Source organism: Phyllobates terribilis, unplaced genomic scaffold, assembly GCF_046119375.1.
Source record: "Phyllobates terribilis strain yellow unplaced genomic scaffold, ASM4611937v1 Scaffold_12__6_contigs__length_324123572, whole genome shotgun sequence".
Lineage (NCBI taxonomy): Eukaryota > Metazoa > Chordata > Amphibia > Anura > Dendrobatidae > Phyllobates > Phyllobates terribilis.
In genome coordinates, this window is record NW_027362772.1 from 47,564,489 (window position 1) to 47,587,343 (window position 22,855).

Genomic DNA, 22,855 nt, shown 5'->3' on the forward strand with positions numbered 1-22,855 from the left:
TATTCAGGTCACCTCATGTTCTGATCCTTCTCCAGTGTTCTTAACATCTGCAACAATGTCCTGTTAAAATTCTCACAGGCCTCATTCCCTTCAGGGTGGTAAAGCATAGTTCGGGACTTGGCAATTCCACAGAGTCGGTGAAATTCTTCCATGACTCTCCCTGGTAAAAAGGCTCCCTGGTCAGAGTGGATCCTCTTCGGGCACCCATACACACAGATAAAGTCTCTGCAGATCACCCTGGCTGCTGCCTTGGCCATCTGGTCTTTGGTCGGAGTCACAGCTGCCAATTTGGTGAAATGATTGGTCATTACTAGGCAGTACTCATAATCATTATGAGACAAACCAGTCATCAGGTAATCGACCATCAGTATCTCCAGCAGCACAGACACTCTGATCACTTGGGTGGGGTCTTTTTTCTGGAGGCTTGGTCAGTTCACACTGCCCGCACCTTCGACAAATTTCTTCCACCACCCAGCATAGTGGGGGCCAATACACAAGCAACTGTAACCACCGGAAAGTCTTTTATGCCCCAAAGTGTGCACCCCTATCGTGAGCTTTGTTTGCCAAGCAGGCCATCCCTTCTGGTATCACCCCCTGCCATGTGTTCTGTACAGTGCATCTGTATGCATATTTTCAGCCTTCAATTGGTAGGATAACTTGTATCAGTATTTGAACATCCTTGCAACACACCTCTGTTCTAGAGCTCCCAGCTTTGCATTTTCCCAGTGAGCAAGTGATTTTTTATCGGTTTGCACATAAACCTTTGACCTCCACAGATACTTTCTTTTTCATGGTTCACACCTGAGCTAGCAACTCCAGCTTGAATGGGCTGTCGTTGTCGGGATTCCTCTCTAAGTCCTTCAAGGACTGACATATGCAATCATCCATTCACGTCCTTCATGGACCTGAGCCAACACCGCCCCTAGACCGTAGAAGCTTCCATCCGAATAGAACACAAAGGATTGGGAGAAAGTCTGCATACGCCAGGATGACAGCATTATTCAGTGTGAACTTTAGGGCCCGGAAGTCCTCTTCCTGTTTTGGGCCCACTGGATTGACAAGTGCTTGGCATATCTTGCTGTCACCCTCAATAATTCATGCAATGATGCCACAGTCTTCCCAGATCAAGGGAAGAGAAATCTTTGGCTTTTCCTAAGGCGGACAAGGACTCTTCTATCCTTGGCAAAGAATATGAATCTCTAACAGTGCAGGTGCAGGCGTTTAACCGCTGGTAGTCCACACAGATTCTCAGTGTTCAGTCTTTTTGTCAGACTAGGACAATGATAGCGGCCCAAGGACTCTGACTTTCCTGTATCAGCCAATTTCCTAGCATGTGGGATAGGATGTCTTTCACTTCCTGATGCATTTGAAGTGAAATCTGACAGTATCTCTTTCGGATAGGGGATGTATCGCCTGTGGGGATTCCATGCTGAATGGCCTTCATGCACCTGAAGGCATCACCATGCTGAGCAAACACCTCCTGATATCACCCTAGTAGTTTTTTTGCCTGCCCCACTTGTCCAGGGTTGAATTCTGTCAGGTTCACTTCCAATTGTTCCAAGATGTCATGGCCATCTCTGGTTTCACCCTTACTGTTCTTTCAATTGAGAGATACCGACAAGGTCCACGAGTCCCCTTTCACAGGAGTCAGTTCTATATCATCAGACCGTATGAAGTTCTCCGGCATCACGTACACTTGGGCCACTTCTTTTTTGGGAATCAGCTGTAGACTCATCCCACTTAGGTTAATACACCTTAGCAGCACACTTCTCTAGCACATGGCTGCCAGAGTGCAGGCAACCAACAGTCTTGGCATCAATTCCCCCTCTTCTGAAGGTTCGACCTGCACCACCACCCCTTCCAATGGCACTCGGGCCCAAATCGGCATGGTAAGCACTGCCTGTCCCAATGGCAGAGTCAAAGCGGTGTTAGGAGGCACCACTAGTTTTCCTAGATGTTGGGAAGTATTCGTAGTTTCTGGATCTGATTAACCCAGATGAGCTATTGGAATACCCTCTTACTCGGGTGGTGTCGAGTCACGGGTGTAACCACTTCCTCATCGATTGTCTGCCAGGAACTGTTCTACTTCGCTCAGAACATTCATTCCCAGAGTCACGATGTAAGCATTCTTGTAGAGCCTGCCTCAGGTAGGGGTACCTCAGGCCAACAACTAGCTGGTCCCTCAGCACTTCGCCCAGTTTCTGATACTCTTAATGAGTCTTCTTGGTGATGTGGGCTGTTACCTCTTGCAGAGCATTCACATGCTGGACCACTTTTTCTCCTTCTCGCTAGACCTGACAGAATAGGCGAGTACGCAGATTGCTCAAGCTAGTAGTGATGCCATGCATGATCCTAATTACTTTGTCTACAGTATCACGGTTTCGGGGTTGTTGGAACATAACCATATGTTGGGCCTCTCTGTCTAAGGTCATTAGGGCCATTTCCCCTTATAAAGCCAGGGTCATGAAGTGCATGCGCAACATGCTCTTCAGTCGCTCCACCCAGTCCCATAACAACAAATTACTCCCCGTAATCTTTGGTAGGTTGTTAAGCATATCCCCCAGGAAAATGTGCTGGAATGTTGCATCCTGCCTACTACACCAAATATAAGCAGGTGCTTAGATGCAACAGTGCAAACAATGAGAAAGCAGTGGTTCCTGAACAACAATTTGTATTTGACTGGTACAGAAGAACAATCTACTGAAGTAAAAACATACAAGTACAGATAAATGTGCTATTGTGATTAATAGGAACAAGATCTATGCAATATACTATATTATAACATTATCAGAATACAGCAATGAGATTAAATGCAATATCTATTCAACGTTCTCATTATATTTACACTATTCTCATTATCTAGAGATGAGATGGCGCTGAATAGCAATGCTCAATCTGTATGCTTCAGCTTAACAGGTGTCACTCTAACTACCAGGCCCGTCACTGTCGTACTTTCCGTAAGAGTCCTTGATTTCTTTAACCACACCCTAATGGGGGTCATAGGTTCTACCGTTAGTCTTAGAGATGTGGGTGCCATGATACCCACTATGCTTGTCACCACGACCTTCTTAGCTTCTGATGCGCGGCCCTGTCCCACCCTCTGTACCGTATATTTGTACTGGAAGTAACGTCTCAGGGACTCCATCTTTATTTTGGGCAGAATCAGGTCTTCGGTGCTTGACCTGCGAAATCTGGATAGCAGAATTTGACCGGTGCAGTCTGGACTTCAGGACTTGGCTGGCAAAGTCTGGACTTCTGTGCTTGACATACTATGTCTGGCCTTCTTCCTCCAATACCACTGCCACAACGCGTTTCAATGGTCTAAGCCGTCTTCATCAGACCCCACCTAATGAAGACGGCTTAGACCGTTGAAACGCATTGTGGCAGTGGTATTGGAGGAAGAATAAAAGTCGGTTGCCATCTATTAAATTGTCCAGTATTCCTTTGGCGCTCCCTGAGACCGCAGCTGCCAATACAAGGCTGACATGAACCCCAACCCTATTACCCCACTTACCACCGCACCAGGGCAAGTGATAAGAAAGAGGCTAAGAGCCAGACTTGGCACCATTTCTGGGACCTCTGAGGGCTGATATTATAAGCCTCGGGGGGGGGGCCAGTATCCATGACCCCTTCCTTGGCTATTAATTCAGCTCAGCGCTGTCTGTTTAACCTTTGCTGGTAAGATTTTATAGGAGGAGGCTACGTCTATTTTTTCAGGAGGTGTCAGAAACTGACATGCTGCTGGTGAGTTTATGAAATAAAATGAAGAATTTAAAAAAAAAATGGCATGGGCTCCTGCATCATTTTGATAACCAGCAGAGGGAAAGCCGACCACTTGGTGCTCATATTACTAGCCGGGGAAAGAGCCATTAGACAAAAATGTTCCCTGGCTATTAATAACAGTCCACAGCTGATTGCTTAGCCTTTATTGGCCAGATTACAGGGGGACTCCTGCAAAAAAATTATGTAGGGTCCCCCTACCCATCACTAGTAATGGGTATATAAGACCACCCTAACAGGAGAGGACACAGACAGAAGAGGCTCTGTGCAGTCTAGTCAGCCACAATAATGCACAATTCTATCTGCTTTGGAGGTGATTTGCACCAATATTATGTCCATCCCCTGCACCCTGTGCCAGAAATAAAATATAAATTTAAATTAGTTTTCACTTCAGAAAACACCTGTCTCCCAGCTGTAGATTGCTTAAAAAAAAAACTCGCCTTGCTCACCCTTCCCAGGTCCAGTGTTGAGTCATGTCAAAAGCACTGCAGGGAGTTTACCCAAGTAGAAGGTACCAGCATATTTTTTAATTAATGCTTCAACATTTAAAAAAATGAATCAATTTGACAAACAACCTTGGTTAAAAATGATTTACAGTTCCATGGATACAGCTCCTACAAAGACCTATGTGTTTCTATGGTTACAGACTACATACAAGTCCAGTGCAGTCCGATCCTGCAGTCATGGGGTACTCTTTTCCATCTTCCTCTTTTTAGCCCTCCGTCACATACAATAGGCCTGACAGGCACATCTCTTACTTTCATTTCTCCTTCCTCACCAGATTGTGAGGAAATCCCCTCCCTCCAGGTAGTCTCCTGTCTCTAGCAGCTCTGTGAAACCTCATACCACAGTTGGACTGCAGAGCTTCAGGAGGACAGATATAACTGCGCTAATCTCTCAGGCTCATTGTATGTGAACATGTCACACTCAATAAGGTTGGTATTTTATGTTTTTATTCATCACAATTGTTTATTTAGCTTGTTTTATGAATGTATAGAACAAAGTGTGAGGATATTTCATAGAAATTAGGCAGATTAAAAAAGAAAGTGTGGTGCTCAGGCATATACAGTAGTTCCCTAACACATATTCCTTCTCTTGCTTCAGAATATCTGCTGAAATGGAGAGGAAAATGTACAATTTATCAAAAAGCCTTGATGTTGAGGAAGTAGCAAACATGCTGTTAGATGATGCAGACCCCACACTGAATGAGGATTTAGGAGAGGAAAGTGAGATTGATTCTCATGATGAGGTGGAAGTATGTGAAGTGGATTCTGAAACAGAGCAAGATGGTGACAGTGATGAGGATGAAGATGTAGAATCTTATTATATGGGAAAAGATAAAAAAAAACAATGGAACAAGAAGCCACTCCAGAAAAAACGTAGGGAACCTCAAAACATTATTACTCACCTTCCTGCAGTTATAGGAACTGCAAGTAATGCAAAAAATGCAGTTGAATGCTGGAATAGTTTATTCACAGATGACATTCTGGACTCTATTGTCACATATACCAACCAATATATAGACATTATAAAGGACAAGTTCATCTGCAACAGAACCATCAAGACCACAGATGAAATAGAACTGCGTGCTTTTTTTGGATTATTATACCTTGCAGGAGCTTATAGGGCAAATAGACAAAGTTTGGAGAAACTTTGGAGTAAAGATGGGGATGGAGTTGAAAAATTTGGCCTTGTTATGTCCATAAACAGATTCAAGCTTCTAATTCGTTGCCTTCGGTTTGACGACAGAACTACCCGAACCGAACGTTAAACACATGACCGACTTGCTCCAATTCGTGATATATTCCAAAAATTTGTTGAAAACTGTAAAAAAAGCTATTGCCCTGGGGAGAATCTCACTATTGATGAAATGCTCCCTGGTTTTCGTGGTAGATGTGCCTTTCGTCAATATATTCCATCAAAGCCTAACAAATATGGAATAAAAATGTATGCCCTTGTTGATGCCAGTAAGACCTACACTTACAACCTGGAAGTTTATGCAGGAAAACAACCAGAAGGTCCTTACTGTGTCAGCAACAAACCCAGTGATGTTGCAAAAAGACTGGCAGAGCCCTTATTTGGATCGGGTTGCAATATAACAGCTGACAATTGGTTTTCAAACTGTGATCTGATTGATTATCTGAAAACGCAAAAGAATTGCCTACACAGTTTGTAAGTGTGAAAGGGAGACAACAGTACAGCAGTACGTTTGCATTCCATAATGGAAAGGTTTTGGTTTCCTATGTACCACAAGCAAAAAAAATTGTACTTCTTCTATCAACACTTCATGATGATGATGCCATCGATCCTGGGACTGAGGCACAAAAAAAAACGGAGATAATTACATTTTATAATGCAACCAAAGGGGGTGTTGATACAGCTGATCAGATGTGCTCAACTTTCAACGTCAGCAGAAACACCAAACGCTGGCCAATGGTCATATTTTTTGCTATGTTGAATTTGGGTGGTATAAATTCACAAGTCATTTACCTTGAAAACAAGCTTGAACCACTCCGTAGACGATTCTATCTGAAAAAATTGGCCCATGAACTAGTGCTTGGAGAGCTACGCAGGAGAAGTATGAAAACAATCGGTATCCCCTCTCGCCTTCAAGTTCAGCTCAAAAGATTCCGCCCAGAAGATGATAGTGAAAATTCACCACCTGCACCACCTCCCAAAAGAAGGAGATGCACCACCTGCACCACGAAAGTGGAATCAGAAGGCTTTCTAATTATGAATGTCACAAATGTCATAATGCAATCTGCCTGACACATGCAAAAATGATGTGTAATTCTTGCTCTTTGCTCTGCAAGTGTAATTTTTCTGGGGAAACTTCAGGATCTAATTCTGATTGAATGTGTTTAATAGTACTTAAGGTACCTTAAAATTAAGTTTGTTTCCATAAATTTTCTTTGTAGAGTTTTTGACAGAGTCGAACTGGGGACTGTTTGGCGGGAGTTTTGAAATGTTTGTATTTCAGAGTTATTAGTTTTATGTTAAGTAAATGGGTTTTTTTTGCACCTGATTATGTGTAGTCTCTTTTATTACATCCCTATGAAGGTCACTGATCACTTTTAGAGCACTGAAATTGCAAACATTAGATATTATAGGTATTTTTCTAGCCTGCGCCTGACAGTCACATTGTATGTGAACTCGTTAGAACCGATATTGTATGTGACGGAGGGTTAGATGAGGGCACTGGAGATAGATGCACATGACATGATTTCTTTGTATTCTATAACCGTAGAGACGCATACGTTTACATTGGAGCTGTATACACAAAAAAGGTGAAGAATTATTTTATCAAAACTATTAGAAAAGTTGCTTCAAATTTTTTAGAATGGACACACGTGAGAATTGTTAACTATACACACCATTTAAATGGAAAAAAATAGATACTGTAAGAAAGCAGGAGGTAAGGTCCTGGATGGCTGGAATGTGTCACAGAGGTGGATTGCCACAGTAATGTAAAGTCTGTACCAGTAACACTAAGTTACTGAGATGGTTTGTATTTGAATGGATTTGGATTTAGGGTCCTGGATTTAGGAGCAACGAAAAGAGCCTGGGTGGGAAATGTCGCTCTCATACTCTACTTCGAATGTTATAGGCCTAATAACAGTAGCTGGGTTAGCTAAGCAGAGTGTAGTGTTGGAGCTGGAGAAAGACCATTAATGGTGGACAGACTATGCTAGCGACTGAGAATAGTTGATGAGACAGTTTTGATTTACTTTGCCTTACCCAGAGAAAGGACTGTATTGTTATTCATTTGTGCTGAAGAAAAGACCATTGTGAATTCATTTGTGATGAAGAAAGGATCGATTGTTATTCATTTGTGTTGAAGAAAGGTTGTTTCCACTTTGGAGATGTAAAATTTAAGAAGGACGATAAACTATATTCTGTTTTGATATTAAAACCCTGTACCTGTGCGTATCCAAGCAGCTACCAGAGAGCAGAAACCCCTACAATACTTTCTAACATCTTTTTGGGGACAGGTCGATAATAACTGAATAGGCGAAATCACAGATATTATGTATTTTCTGAATTCTAACAAATATATGTATATATATATATATATATATATATATATATATACATATATATATATTTAAATGCAAGTAAAACTAGTACTTTGTCTAATTATAATATGTCAAAGTGTGATTATATGGAGTAAAACAAATTATTTCACTTAAACTGTATATAGTTGGGTCAGGTTACCAGCTGGCGTCAGATTATCAACATGCAGCGTCTTTTAGACACCAAAAATTAAAATGGATTAGCTTCATTGTTATTTAAGATAAGATATACTTTATTTATCCCGGAGGAAATTGCGGTATCACAGCAGCAGAACACAGATCTCGAACATGACACATATGATAACAAAACATTTGGAATGCTTTAGACATTGCTTTTCAGACATTTGTTAAACACCCCCATAGCTGTTGGAACAAACGATCTCCTGTATTTTTCCTTTTTACACCTTAGTTGTATTAGGCGATTGCTGAATGTGCTCTTCTGTTTCGCAAACAGTTCATAAAGCGGGTGTGTGTTGTTGCCCATTATAGCTCTGCACTTCTTCTTAATCCTATCCTCTACCACCTCTTCAAAAGTCCCAAGCTGTAGGCCCACCGTCGCGCTAGCCTTCTTTATAAGTTTGTTGAGCTTGTTGGCGTCAGCAACACGCACACTGTTACCCCAGCAAATTATTGCCGCAAAGGTGGCACTAGCCACAATGGATTGGTAGAACACCTCAAGCATTTTGCCACACACATTAAAAGACCTTAACTTCCTTAGGAAGTACAATCTACTCACCTCCTTCTTGTAGACCTTCTCCATGTGGCACTTCCAGTCTAGCTTGCTATCCAGGTAAACCCCCAAATATTTGAAACTGTCCACCATCTCCACATCCTGACCGTCAATGGTAACAGGTAGGCATACCTTCTTGCACCTTCCATAGCTCATCACCAACTCCCTGGTTTTCTTAACATTTAGTTCTAGATGGTTAGCCTGGCACCATACTACAAAGTCCGCAACCACCCTTCTATATTCCTCTTCGTCCTGGTCCTTCCCAATACCGCCAACTATCACAGAGTCATCCGAGTACTTCTGGAGGTGACAACGGTCTGATTTATACTGAAAGTCAGCTGTGTACAATGTAAAGAGGAATGGCGACAGCACTGTTCCCTGCGGGGCTCCGACACTGCTCAGTACACTATCTGATGTAGCCGTCCCCCACCTAACAAACTGTGGCCTATCCGACAGGTAGTCAATTATCCAATTCACAAGTCCCTCATCCACCGCCATTTTAATCAACTTTCCTCGCAGTAAGAGTGGCTGTAATGTGTTGAACGCACTAGAGAAATCAAAGAACAAAGCACGCACTGTGGTTCCATCATTGTCCAAAAAGGAATGTACTGTTTGTAGCAGAGACGCTACAGCATCGTCCACACCCAGTCCCTGCCGGTACGCAAACTGAAGAGCATCAGTATGCGCCATCACCCTCGGACACAAGTGAGCAAGTACTATTCTCTCCAAGGACTTCATCGCATGCGATGTTAAGGCCACCGGTCTATAGTCCCCCGGGGAAGCCGGGAAGGTAGTCTTGGGAATCGGCACCAGGCAGGAAGTCTTCCATAGCACTGGTACTCTCTTTGATTGTAAGCTCTGGTTAAAGAGATGCTGGAAGACAGTACATAACTCATTTGCACACACTCTGAGGACACGTGGACTGAGACCGTCAGGCCCTGCTGCTTTGCCAATGGCCAGCTTACTAAACTGGTCCCTCACGTCATTTTTGGAGACCGAGAAATGATCTATTTCACCCCCTGTTAATTTAGCTAGTTGTTCCCCGGCCTCCTCCCCCTTCCCTGCTGCTACCGCACCTTTATTGCTGAATCTATTGAAGAACTGATTCATTTCATTAGCCATTGTAAGTCCACCACCCCCCTGCTCCGACCTTGCCTTAAACCCAGTCACTAGCTTCATTCCAGCCCACACCTCTCTGGAGCTTTTTTGTGCAAATTGATTTTCTAATTTAACTCTGAATGCCTCACGGGCAATCTTAATTTTCCCCTTTAGGTCTCGCTGTATAATTTTCAATGCCTCCTTGTCCTTCCTTTTAAAAGCCAGTTTTTTCATGTTTAGTAAATGTTTCAACTCTTTTGTAATCCATGGCTTATTGTTTGCATAACACCGAATCTCTTGAACAGGTACTACAATGTCCATACAGAAGTTGATGTAATCAGTAACTCTGCCAGTAATCTCATTAACATTACATTTCTCTTTCATGGTACACAACACCTCCCAGTCTGTACAGTCAAAGCAGTCTTGTAACGCCTCCTCTGCTGCTGGACACCACTTCCTTATCTTTTTAATTGTCACTGGTTGTTTGCGGACGTCTGGTTGGTAAGCAGGAGACAATAGTATGAGGTTGTGGTCAGATTTCCCCAGGGGGGGTAATGCAGCCGATGAATAAGCATTCTTAACATTAGCAAAGAGGAGATCCAGTGTGTTGTTGTCCCGTGTAGGACATTTGACATATTGATAGAACTTTGGTATTGCAGATGAGATCTTTACTCGATTGAAATCCCCAGAAATTACAGTTAGAGAGTTTTGGTGTTTAGTCTGAAGCCGGGCCATCACCCCTGACAACACATCCCCAGCAGCCTCTGGGTTCGCAGATGGTGGTATATACATCACAACTACAATAACAAGAGTGAATTCTCTAGGCAGATAGTAAGGCCTGAGGCCCACTGCTAACAGTTCAATATTTGGACAGCAATGTTTCTCCTTAACAGTTACATGCCCCTGATTGCACCATCTGTTGTTAATGTAGAGTATCACTCCTCCACCTTTTTTCTTGCCGCATCTAACTCTCTCTCTATCAGCCCGAACCATTTGAAACCCTGGTACCGAGACACATGAATCTGGGACCTCCTCATGCAGCCAGGTTTCTGTAAAGCACATGAGACTGCATTCCCTAAACTCCTTCTGGGTCTTACTCAGAGCCAGCAGTTCATCCGACTTATTTCCCAGCGATCGTACGTTACCCATGATAATGGATGGGACCACTGGTTTAAACCTTCTCCTCCAGGACTTGATCTTCTTGCCTGCTCTGCAGCCTCTGAAAGGTCTCCTTATTTCCCGTGGAACATTCAGTATTGCCACTGCTGGAGAAGACTTTATCCTGCGCAGTTCCAGAAGACGATCCCTAGAATACACTGCTCGTTTAGCAACAGACCTAGGGTCCACCATCCCGTCATTATTTCCACCCGTCACACCAGTCCTCTCCATGGCAAATCGTATACAGTGACCTCCACCGCTCACATATGGCTGTATCCCTGTCACAGGCTGTGGGTAGCAGCATGCATCCTTCAGTAGCATTAGCTGAGATGGTTCGTATTGCGTGCCCCAGAGTGTCTGTACCTGCAGGAGACTTGTAAGTGGTGGAAGAAGATCCAGGTGCAGATCTCGTGCTGTGTGCCCAGCAGCAGTTGATAGTGTGGGAAGTGTTGTATCTTCCATCCCCAATAGACGAGTATACAGGAACGTTGCAATCCAGAGAAGGTAATAAAATAATAAAATAAAATAACTGTAACAAAACTGTAACTAAAATAAAGTAGAAGCTTCTGCTGCTGCAATGGGCTGCCAGTAGTCCGGCGCCGTATTGTCTCCACAATCTAGCAGAGAGGCAGACAGGCATGTCCACACCCTCCGGAGTCAGAAAGTGAATCTTTACTGACTCCGGAGGGTGTGGACTAATATTTGCTAGATATTGTATCTACCGACCAAATTTCCAGAACTTTGAGAAGTAATGATAAGGTGAAGATATTTCTTTTTCACAAACATTAATGCTAGAGATGTTCGAATCTTTTGTAATTCAACAGCTTTGCCAATTTTTTTTTTTTAAAAATTGAATTCGCAGCAAATGACAAATGGTGCAAAGCCTCCAATCACTCTGAAAAGACAAATGTAACACTCTGAGGTCTCCTAGGACTGTATCCAAACCAGTTTTAAACTTTTTAACACAAGCACAGCCTCAATAATGTTACAGTGATCTCACGATGTGATCCAATTTGCATGGACTTTCCGAATTGAGATGGTGGAAAAATTGTATTTAAAATTTGTACGAGAAAATCGTATGCCCCTTGGACCACACTCTGATCAAATTCTGATGAGAGTCTGATCAGAATGATCGGTCCAATTTTCTCATACACGAAAAAAATCGGAGGTCTGAATGAAGCCTATGTCTAAGAGAATGAGTGAAATTTCACACGCAGGGATCTACCGGCAGAACCTACGCAAGCCTGTAGTCTATGGCAAACATGTTTGCACACAAGGGCAAGGACTTGATGACGGCCATTCATTCTTGTTTCACCGTCAGCCCCATCGACTTTTCTTTCTGTGTGTAACATGGTGTCCAGACCACAGGAACCCTAGAGGCAAGGTTTGATTCCCGGGTCAATGATCCTTTCCATGCATGTGAGGTGGTAACACTACAACAGCCAGTTATGTTCTGAGTCCTATGCAGAGGTCCAATACTGTGCAGCACACCAATTCTGAGCAGAGGCCCAATCCTGTGCAGCAACACACCAATCCTGTGCAGCCGCACACCAATCCTGTGCACAGGCCCAATCCTGTGCAGCCGCACACCAATCCTGTGCACAGGCCCAATCCTGTGCAGCCGCACACCAATCCTGTGCACAGGCCCAATCCTGTGCAGCAACACACCAATCCTTTGCAGCAACACACCAATCCTGTGCAGCAACACACCAATCCTGTGCAGCAACACACCAATCCTGTGCAGCAGCACACCAATCCTGTGCAAAGGCACACCAATCCTGTGCAAAGGCACACCAATCCTGTGCAGCGGCACACCAATCCTGTGCAAAGAGCAAGTCCTGTGCAGCGGCACACCAATCCTGTGCAGAGGTGAAATGCTGTGCAGCAGCACACCAGTCCTAATTTTTGCAAGAGATGAGGATGATGGAAAATATGTAGCTATACTGTATATTTATATAGATTTTTAAAATAATAATTTTTGTTCTCAATTCTATAGGGAGAATTGCACAAATCTCATAACATTAAAAAAAAAGATGATGATGGTAAAAAAAAAATTAAGGTAATGATAAAGATGGCTGCACGTGAATTGTTTTTTAAATTATAATTTAACCTTTTGTACCCAGCACTGGAAAGGGTCCTATCAGGAAAGATGGAGATTTAGACCTGTCAATCCCCAAGAGGTGCTCATAATCACAAAAATGACAATGACACTTAATTATTATTCATGGAAGCAATGGTTTAATTTTTACGTTGGAACATAACAATTTTTTTAGCAGTAAAATTGATCAGAATATCAAATTTTCTTTCCCCATACACCCAAAAAAAAGCACCAAGAAGGAATTAACGACATTTATAAGACAATATGAAACAGTGGGGTTAAGCTATACACTATCGCCCCTGATAAAGCAATGAGACCACTTCAGACCCCGGGCAGAGGGACAGGTTTGTAGGTCGCTATTCTTCCTCCATCGCTTGGTAAATCCTTGTATTTTTTTCCATTATAATTAATAGAGGAATAACATCGCTGATGTCACAGATGTCCCTACTGACAAATTTTGCAGCCTCTATGAAAAGTATCAGTCAGCAAAACACGTTCTTCATCACCTGTCAATGGTGGATTTTAAAGCAATGCTATCTCATTGCAGGATCAGCAAGGGCTCAGTTATACTGATCTGCCTCTGCAAAATTAGGTGTCCATTCTTCACCTTGTAAGTTGAAGTTCAGCTCTGGAGTATAATACAGGATGTAACTCAGGATCAGTAATGTAATGTATGTACACAGCGACTGCACCAGCAGAATAGTGAGTGCAGCTCTGGAGTATGATGGAGGAGGTAACTCAGGATCAGTAATGTAATGTATATACAGTGACTGCACCAGCAGAATAGGGAGTGCAGCTCTGGGGTATAATACAGGATGTAACTCAGGATCAGTAATGTAATGTATGTACACAGTGACTGCACCAGCAGAATAGTGAGTGCAGCTCTGGAGTATAATACAGGATGTAACTCAGGATCAGTAATGTAATGTATGTACACAGTGACTGCACCAGCAGAATAGTGAGTGCAGCTCTGGAGTATAATACAGGATGTAACTCAGGATCAGTAATGTAATGTATGTACACAGTGACTGCACCAGCAGAATAGTGAGTGCAGCTCTGGAGTATAATACAGGATGTAACTCAGGATCAGCAATGTAATGTATGTACACAGTGACTGCACCAGCAGAATAGTGAGTGCAGCTCTGGAGTATAATACAGGATGTAACTCAGGATCAGTAATGTAATGTATGTACACAGTGACTGCACCAGCAGAATAGTGAGCCCAGCTCTGGAGTATAATACAGGATGTAACTCAGGATCAGTAATGTAATGTATGTACACAGTGACTGCACCAGCAGAATAGTGAGTGCAGCTCTGGAGTATAATACAGGATGTAACTCAGGATCAGTAATGTAATGTATGTACACAGTGACTGCACCAGCAGAATACTGAGTACAGCTCTGGAGTATAATACAGGAGGTAACTCAGGATCAGTAATGTAATGTATGTACACAGTGACTGCACCAGCAGAATAGTGAGTGCAGCTCTGGAGTATAATACAGGATGTAACTCAGGATCAGTAATGTAATGTATGTACACAGTGACTGCACCAGCAGAATAGTGAGTGCAGCTCTGGAGTATAATACAGGATGTTACTCAGGATCAGTACAGGATCAGTAATGTAATGTATGTACACAGTGACTGCACCAGCAGAATAGTGAGTGCAGCTCTGGAGTATAATACAGGATGTAACTCAGGATCAGTACAGGATCAGTAATGTAATGTATGTACACAGTGACTGCACCAGCAGAATAGTGAGTGCAGCTCTGGAGTATAATAATGGATATAACTCAGGGTCAGTAATGTAATGTATGTACACAGTGACTGCACCAGCAGAATAGTGAGTGCAGCTCTGGAGTATAATACAGGATGTAACTCAGGATCAGTAATGTAATGTATGTACACAGTGACTGCACCAGCAGAATAGTGAGTGCAGCTCTGGAGTATAATACAGGATGTAACTCAGGATCAGTAATGTAATGTATGTACACAGTGACTGCACCAGCAGAATAGTGAGTGCAGCTCTGGGGTGTAATACAGGATGTAGCTCAGGATCAGTAATGTAATGTATGTACACAGTGACCCCGCCGGCAGAATAGTGAGTGCAGCTCTGGAGTATAATACAGGATGTAACTCAGGATCAGTATGGTATAGTTAAGATTTAATAACACAATATTGGACAACCCCTTTACATATTCTATTGATGTCCTCTATATTGTCCAAAATATATATTAAAAATATAATGTGAATGAATGTGGTTATATACATTAATAGCAAAGTAGAACTAGCAGATATAAAATATTTGTGGTTTACTTGATCTCAGCAGAGGAAGTTGGCTGTGATACCACAGTACCGTTTCCATTACTAGAAAAATAAGGAACTCTTTAAACAAAAAATACAAATACTAAAGTCAAAATTATTTCCATTATACAGGCTATTGCTCCCAGTTATCACCCAGTGCAGGCTGTGGAGAGGCTCGCTGTAGTATTCTGTAATAGGATGTTTCCAGTCCTCCATAATAATAGCCTCTATGGCACATCTACACCACCTGTATAAACACCCTTGCATCGGCTAAAACTCATTCTGCTTTGACACAAATCCAATGTGTCACATTATGCTACCTGTGGTTTTACATGGGACTGCCATTTCATGCAAAGAATTAACTTGAGCTCTTCTAAAGGTTCATCTTTCATATCACATATTATATTTTTGGTTATGTGTTGTTGTATACAAGCAATCGTAGGGCAAAACAGTCACCTTTTTGATTCCCTCTAGATCGAGTAATCTTTTGATTGAGTAGTCAAGAGAATCCAAAATTCCATAAAAACCCAAATATTGCAACATCACATTAGAAAGGAAAGCGAATGTTCATTAAGATATTGCATTAAAGCAACTGCAGTCTAAGATCGTTAGATATGGAGTAGAAATCAGGAGATGGTCAACATAAAGATGCACAAATCCTTCCAATCAAAGATTCAATGTATAGAGTCCAGGCTCAGTCAGGTAAACTGAGACTCTTGGTCAGAGACTGATCTTGACTTCCCATGGCTATAATTATTTTTACCATGTTCTTCACTAAATGCGCTTTCGAAGGCCAAAACTATTGACCTCCGCAAAGATTCCTTGAAGTCCCTCCCCAAGAAGACATATAGGAAGGGGTTCAAGCAGCTGTTGAAGAAAGCCAAGCTTGTAGCCAGAGGACTTCCTATAAGAACCGCAGATTTTAACGTGTTGTTGTCCCAGTGGTGCATGACGACTTCCAAAACTGAAAGTATGTGATAGGGGAACCAGCAAAGAAAAAAAGCCACCACCACTGTGGCCATGACCTTGAATGGTCGACTGGACCAAGAAAGTTGACTCCTCCTCAACTTAAGGGCCATCAAAGAATAAAAAACTAAGATAAGCCCAAAAGGGAGCAGGAAGCCAAAAAGAAACCGTACAGAGATCATCACCTGGTGCCTCATCGATCGAAGAGCGACCACCTCCAAGTCATCAAAGTCACTGGAAAAGGCATAATTATTATAGCAATGGGTAACACTGGTTTCATTGTCTCTTATTGTGTCCCTAAAGGCCACATAGGGTGAACATAGGCAAAAGGCAACTAACCAAATGGCTAATGCTATGACATTGGCTAGCTTGATGGTCCGATTGTTTTGCGCCCATACCGGTCTTACAACTGAGACACAACGGTCGGCACTGATGATAGTAAGGAGGAAGACGCTGGCAAATAAGTTCAAGAAAGCCACGGTGCTGTTGAGTTTACATAGTAAGGTGCCAAAGGGCCAGTCAAATCCAAGGGCCGTGTAGGCAATACTCAACGGTAAGAAGAACGTGAAGATGAAATCAGCAATGGCGAGGTTCAAGAACCACACTGTGTTTACAGTCCTCTTCATCCGAAATCCTGCAATCCAGATTACCAAACCATTGCCAATGGTTCCAAGCAGGAAGGATATGCTATAAATGATAATGGACAGGTACCGGAGTGTGGTCTCCAGCTCTATCGGAAGATCTTCTGTAGAGACATACTCTTCTTCATCCTCCAGTTGCAGTGCCAAAGGGTTTGGTGAGGATGGGAAAAATGTAGACTGCTCCATCATGGGGGTGTCTGAAACAGAGCAAGCCTGAGCTTAGTACAAATCCATGATCATACAAAGGAATAAACATTTATGACACAGCAGAGATGAGGCTGCATGGTGGATTTAAGGTAAAGTCCGACACCGAGCTATGACAATGCAAGAGGTTGGCTCCTATTCATATCTACAGTTTAGAATAATGTCTCAGCTTCCAGTTTTTATATGCAGTAGTAACTCAATATTCAATACAGGATTATAGAAGTATAAGTTCATACACCTCAGTGATTCCAATCCTTGCCATGGCTGGTTCACTCCCTAAACTATAAGGTGATGAAAACCTGCCTAGACTCTACTCTCCAGAAAGAATGCATTTTTAGTCATTTTTTTGCTTCTAGCCCCCTTTTCTATTTATGCCACAAGTGATTGACAATATTCATATTACTCCAATTAAATAACCAAGGAACTAAGCAAAACCATGACACCATCCAAGTAGGTAGAACCTTAGTACCATGACATGTACCAAGTAAGTAGAACTTTAGCACCATGCCACCTACCAAGTAAGAAGAACCCAAGTACCATGCCACCCACCAAATAAGCAGAACCTAAGTATCATGCCAACTACCAAGTAAGGAAAACCTCAATATCATGCCACCACCAAGAAGTAAAACTTCAGTACATGTGACCTACCAAATAATTAAAATTTTAGTCTAATAACATCTTGCATGTAACTAGAAGAACCTTAGTGTCATGACACCTACCAAATAAGCAGAACCTTAATACCTTAAAAGAACCTCAGTTCCATGCCATCCAATGAATAATCTGAACATTAATACTGTGCCACCTATCTAAAAGTAACGTTAGTATCCAAAAATTTACCAAATAAGCAAAACCTCAATACCATGTCACCTCCCAAGTAGAAAATTAGTATCATGCCAGTTGCTAAATAAGAACTCCAGTAGCGTGCCACGTACTCATTAAGGAAACTTTCACATTGTGCCACCTTCCAAGTGAGTAAAATTTCAAAGCATCAGGAACATTGGTAGCACTCCAATTTCCAAGTACTTAGAACTTCGTTAATATGCTACCTATCCAGTAAGCAGACCTTCAGCATCATGCCACCTACCAATTAGGTACCAAGAAAATAAATGAACCTCATTTCTTTGCCACCTGCCAACTAGGTAGGAGCTTAGGACCATGGCAGCTGCTAAGTGGTCAAAAATTCAGAAACATAGTATCGCTTCACGTTCAGAGTAGGTACAACTTTAAATCAGTCCTCTACAATCTTCAGTATAAAACTCCTGGTTCTTTACATCTAATTTGTTCTTGGCATAAAATCCATGGTGATCTGTTGTTGTCACCCTCTTGACTGTCCTGTAGATGTTAGTTTGTACACTGGCACAATACCCACCTGCACCTACAGCAGGTAAGAGAGGAAGAAGGTCAATGAGAGGGACTATTCTAGGAGACATCATCAGTACCATTCATTGTTGGTCAATGTCTAGGGTCTTCCTCTCTCCTAAATGATCCCCTACAGGACGGAAACATCTGCTGACCATAAATTGTGTGTGTTGACACCGTAGACTTAGGTTCCATTATTTGGTTGCACCCAACTTTGACTTCCTAAGACAACTAAGCACCTACAAGACAATGGGCCACCGGGGGCTTTTCGTGGGGCGACAAGTAAATCTGCTCCATTATCGTAGCTCAGAGACTTATCATATAATACAAGGACAATGTAAAGAGTCCCATTGACCCATTCAACCAAAAATGTAATATCAAATATAGATAAAGGTATTGTGTGAATAAATACTGTACCTGCTGCTGGGAAACGATCGTCTGCTCTTTCTCGGGATACAGACGGAAGGAAAATCAGCTGGAAGATCAAGGCTGGAATGGTTTGTGAGTCACAGCCATCCTGACTATAACTCCCTCTCGCCACAGAAAGGAGCTTAAAGAAGCAGAAGACGTGTGGTTACTGGCGGCCAATCTGCTCCGTGATCTACAAAATGTTCTAAACTCATTCCAAAAAAGAGAGAAACTCATTGTTACCAGATGCCATAACAAATATGTAGGGGAGGGAAGATGAGACGTCCATGAAGAAATCAACAAACTTCTTATGCTATAATGTTCTGCAGCAGCAGAGGTGTATTATGAGGTTCTGCAGCAGCTGAGGTGTATGATGAGGCTCTGCAGCAGTTGAGGTGTATTATGAGGTTCTGCAGCAGCTGAGGTGTATTAAGAGGTTCTGCAGCAGCTGAGGTGTACCATGAGGTTCTGAAACAGCTGAGGTGTATTATGATGTTATACAGCAGCTGAGGTGTATGAATGATGTTTTGCAGCTGCTGAGGTGTATTATAAGGTTCTGCTGCAGCAGAGGTGTATTATGAGGTTCTGCAGCAGCTGAGGTGTATTATGATGTTCTGCAGCAGCTGAGGTGTATTATCAGGTTTTGCAGCAGCTGAGGTGTATTATGAGGTTCTGCAGCAGCTGAGGTGTATTATGAGTTATTCAGCAGCTAGCTGAGGTGTATTATGAGGTTCTGCAGCAGCGGAGGTGTATTATGAGTTATTCAGCAGCTGAGGTGTAGTATGGGGTTCAGCAGCAGCTGAGGTGTATTATGAGGTTCTGCAGCAGCTGAGGTGTGTTATGAGTTATTCAGCAGCTGAGGTGTATTATGAGGTTCTGCAGCAGATGAGGTGTATTAAGATGTTCTGCAGCAGCTGAGGTGTATTATGATGTTCTGCAGCAGCTGAGGTGTATTATGAGGTTCTGCAACAGCTGAGGTGTATTATGAGGTTATGCAGCAGCTCAGTATTATCATGAGGTTCTGCAGCAGCTGAGGCGTATTATGAGTTATTCAGCAGCTGAGGTGTATTAAGATGTTCTGCAGCAGCTGAGGTGTATTATGAGTTTCTGCAGCAGCTGAGGTGTAGTATGAGGTTCTGCAGCAGCTGAGGTGTATTATGAGGTTCTTCAGCAGCTGAGGTGTATTATGATGTTCTGCAGCAGCTGAGGTGTAATATCAGGTTCTGCAGCAGCTGAGCGGTATTATGAGTTATTCAGCAGCTGAGGTGTATTATGAGGTTCTGCAGTAGCTGAGGTGTATTATGAGTTATTCAGCAGCTGAGGTGTATTGTGAGGTTCTGCAGCAGCTGAGGTGTATTATGAGTTATTCAGCAGCTGAGGTGTATTATGAGGTTCTGCAGCAGCTGAGGTGTATTATGAGTTATTCAGCAGCTAGCTGAGGTGTATTATGAGGTTCTGCAGCAGCGGAGGTGTATTATGAGTTATTCAGCAGCTGAGGTGTAGTATGGGGTTCAGCAGCAGCTGAGGTGTATTATGAGGTTCTGCAGCAGCTGAGGTGTGTTATGAGTTATTCAGCAGCTGAGGTGTATTATGAGGTTCTGCAGCAGATGAGGTGTATTAAGATGTTCTGCAGCAGCTGAGGTGTATTATGATGTTCTGCAGCAGCTGAGGTGTATTATGAGGTTCTGCAACAGCTGAGGTGTATTATGAGGTTATGCAGCAGCTCAGTATTATCATGAGGTTCTGCAGCAGCTGAGGCGTATTATGAGTTATTCAGCAGCTGAGGTGTATTAAGATGTTCTGCAGCAGCTGAGGTGTATTATGAGTTTCTGCAGCAGCTGAGGTGTAGTATGAGGTTCTGCAGCAGCTGAGGTGTATTATGAGGTTCTTCAGCAGCTGAGGTGTATTATGATGTTCTGCAGCAGCTGAGGTGTAATATCAGGTTCTGCAGCAGCTGAGCGGTATTATGAGTTATTCAGCAGCTGAGGTGTATTATGAGGTTCTGCAGTAGCTGAGGTGTATTATGAGTTATTCAGCAGCTGAGGTGTATTGTGAGGTTCTGCAGCAGCTGAGGTGTATTATGAGTTATTCAGCAGCTGAGGTGTATTATGAGGTTCTGCAGCAGCTGAGGTGTTTTATGAGGTTCTGCAGCAGCTGAGGTGTATTAAGATGTTCTGCAGCAGCTGAGGTGTATTATGATGTTCTGCAGCAGCTGAGGTGTATTATGAGGTTCTGCAACAGCTGAGGTGTATTATGAGGTTATGCAGCAGCTCAAGATTATCATGAGGTTCTGCAGCAGTTGAGGTGTATTATGAGTTATTCTGCAGCTGATGTGTATTAAGATGTTCTGCAGCAGCTGAGGTGTATTATGAGTTTCTGCAGCAGTTGAGGTGTAGTATGAGGTTCTGCAGCAGCTGAGGTGTATTATCAGGTTCTTCAGCAGCTGAGGTGTATTATGATGTTCTGCAGCAGCTGAGGTATATTATGAGGTTCTGCAGCAGCTGAGGTGTATTATGAGTTATACAGCAGCTGATGTGTATTAAGATGTTCTGCAGCAGCTGAGGTGTATTATGAGTTTCTGCAGCAGTTGAGTTGTAGTATGAGGTTCTGCAGCAGCTGAGGTGTATTATGAGGTTCTTCAGCAGCTGAGGTGTATTATGATGTTCTGCAGCAGCTGAGGTATATTATGAGGTTCTGCAGCAGCTGAGGTGTATTATGAGTTATTCAGCAGCTGAGGTGTATTATGAGGTTCTGCAGCAGCTGAGGTGTATTATGAGTTATTCAGCAGCTGAGGTGTATTGTGAGGGTCTGCAGCAGCTGAGGTGTATTATGAGGTTCTGCAGCAGCTCAGGTGTATTATGAGTTATTCAGCAGCTGAGGTGTATTATGAGTTATTCAGCAGCTAGCTGATGTGTATTATGAGGTTCTGCAGCAGCTGAGGTGTATTATGAGTTATTCAGCAGCTGAGGTGTAGTATGAGGTTCTGCAGCAGCTGAGGTGTGTTATGAGTTATTCAGCAGCTGAGGTGTATTATGAGGTTCTGCAGCAGCTGAGGTGTATTATGAGGTTCTGCAGCAGCTGAGGTGTATTAAGATATTCTGCAGCAGCTGAGGTGTATTATGATGTTCTGCAGCAGCTGAGGTGTATTATGAGGTTGTGCAACAGCTGAGGTGTATTATGAGTTTATGCAGCAGCTCAGGATTATCATGAGGTTCTGCAGCAGCTGAGGTGTATTATGAGTTAATCAGCAGCTGAGGTGCATTAAGATGTTCTGCAGCAACTGAGGTGTATTATGAGTTTCTGCCGCAGCTGAGGTGTATTATGAGGTTCTTCAGCAGCTGAGGTGTATTATGATGTTCTGCAGCAGCTGAGATGTATTATCAGGTTCTGCAGCAGCTGAGGTGTATTATGAGTTATTCAGCAGCTGAGGTGTATTATGAGGTTCTGCAGCAGCTGAGGTGTATTATGAGTTATTCAGCAGCTGAGGTGTATTATGAGTTATTCAGCAGCTGAGGTGTATTGTGAGGTTCTGCAGCAGCTGAGGTGTATTATGAGGTTCTGCAGCAGCTGAGGTGTATTATGAGGTTCTGCAGTAGCTGAGGTGTATAATGAGTTATTCAGCAGCTGAGGTGTATTATGAAGTCCTGCAGCAGTTGAGGCGCATGAGGTTCTGCAGCAGCTGAGGTGTATAATGAATTATTCAGCAGCTGAGGTGTATCATGAAGTTCTGCAGCAGCTGAGGTGTATACTATACAGACTTCTTGAACCCCCTCATCTTCATATATGGTCCATGGAGGGTGTAGACGCCCTTTAGTCTTTCTCTTTGTCCTCCGCTCTCCTCTCGGTTCACAGCTCCCTACAATAAGAGTTCACAGAAGGTAAACCTTCCCTGGAAACCTTTTCTTTGGCAGAGAAGCCTCGGACTCACATTACAAGCAGCTTCAGGACTTGAATCTTTCCAACAGATTTTCTTATTCAGCATAGTCAGAGCAAGTACAAATTTGCATGTGCAGATGGAGCAGATCTGTGTCCATGTAGC

The 22,855-nt window shown here is 42.9% G+C and overlaps 1 protein-coding gene across 1 annotated transcript; it reads right to left on the reverse strand.

The window, feature by feature from the left end:
* Nucleotides 1-14,642: 14,642 nt before the first annotated feature.
* On the reverse strand, nt 14,643-19,158 carry LOC141173040 (chemerin-like receptor 1). Its single transcript, XM_073657674.1, has 2 exons — nt 18,826-19,158; nt 14,643-17,042 (listed from the first exon to the last, which is right to left on the reverse strand). Exon 2 carries the CDS (start codon nt 17,032-17,034, stop codon nt 15,937-15,939), a length of 1,098 nt encoding a protein of 365 aa, XP_073513775.1. The 5' UTR covers nt 17,035-17,042; nt 18,826-19,158; the 3' UTR covers nt 14,643-15,936.
* Between the last annotated feature and the right edge of the window lie 3,697 nt (nt 19,159-22,855).

Coding starts and splice junctions, on each gene's coding strand:
- LOC141173040 (XM_073657674.1), bottom strand. CDS start 17,034: ATGATGGAGCAGTCTACATTTTTCCCATCCTCACCAAACCCTTTGGCA.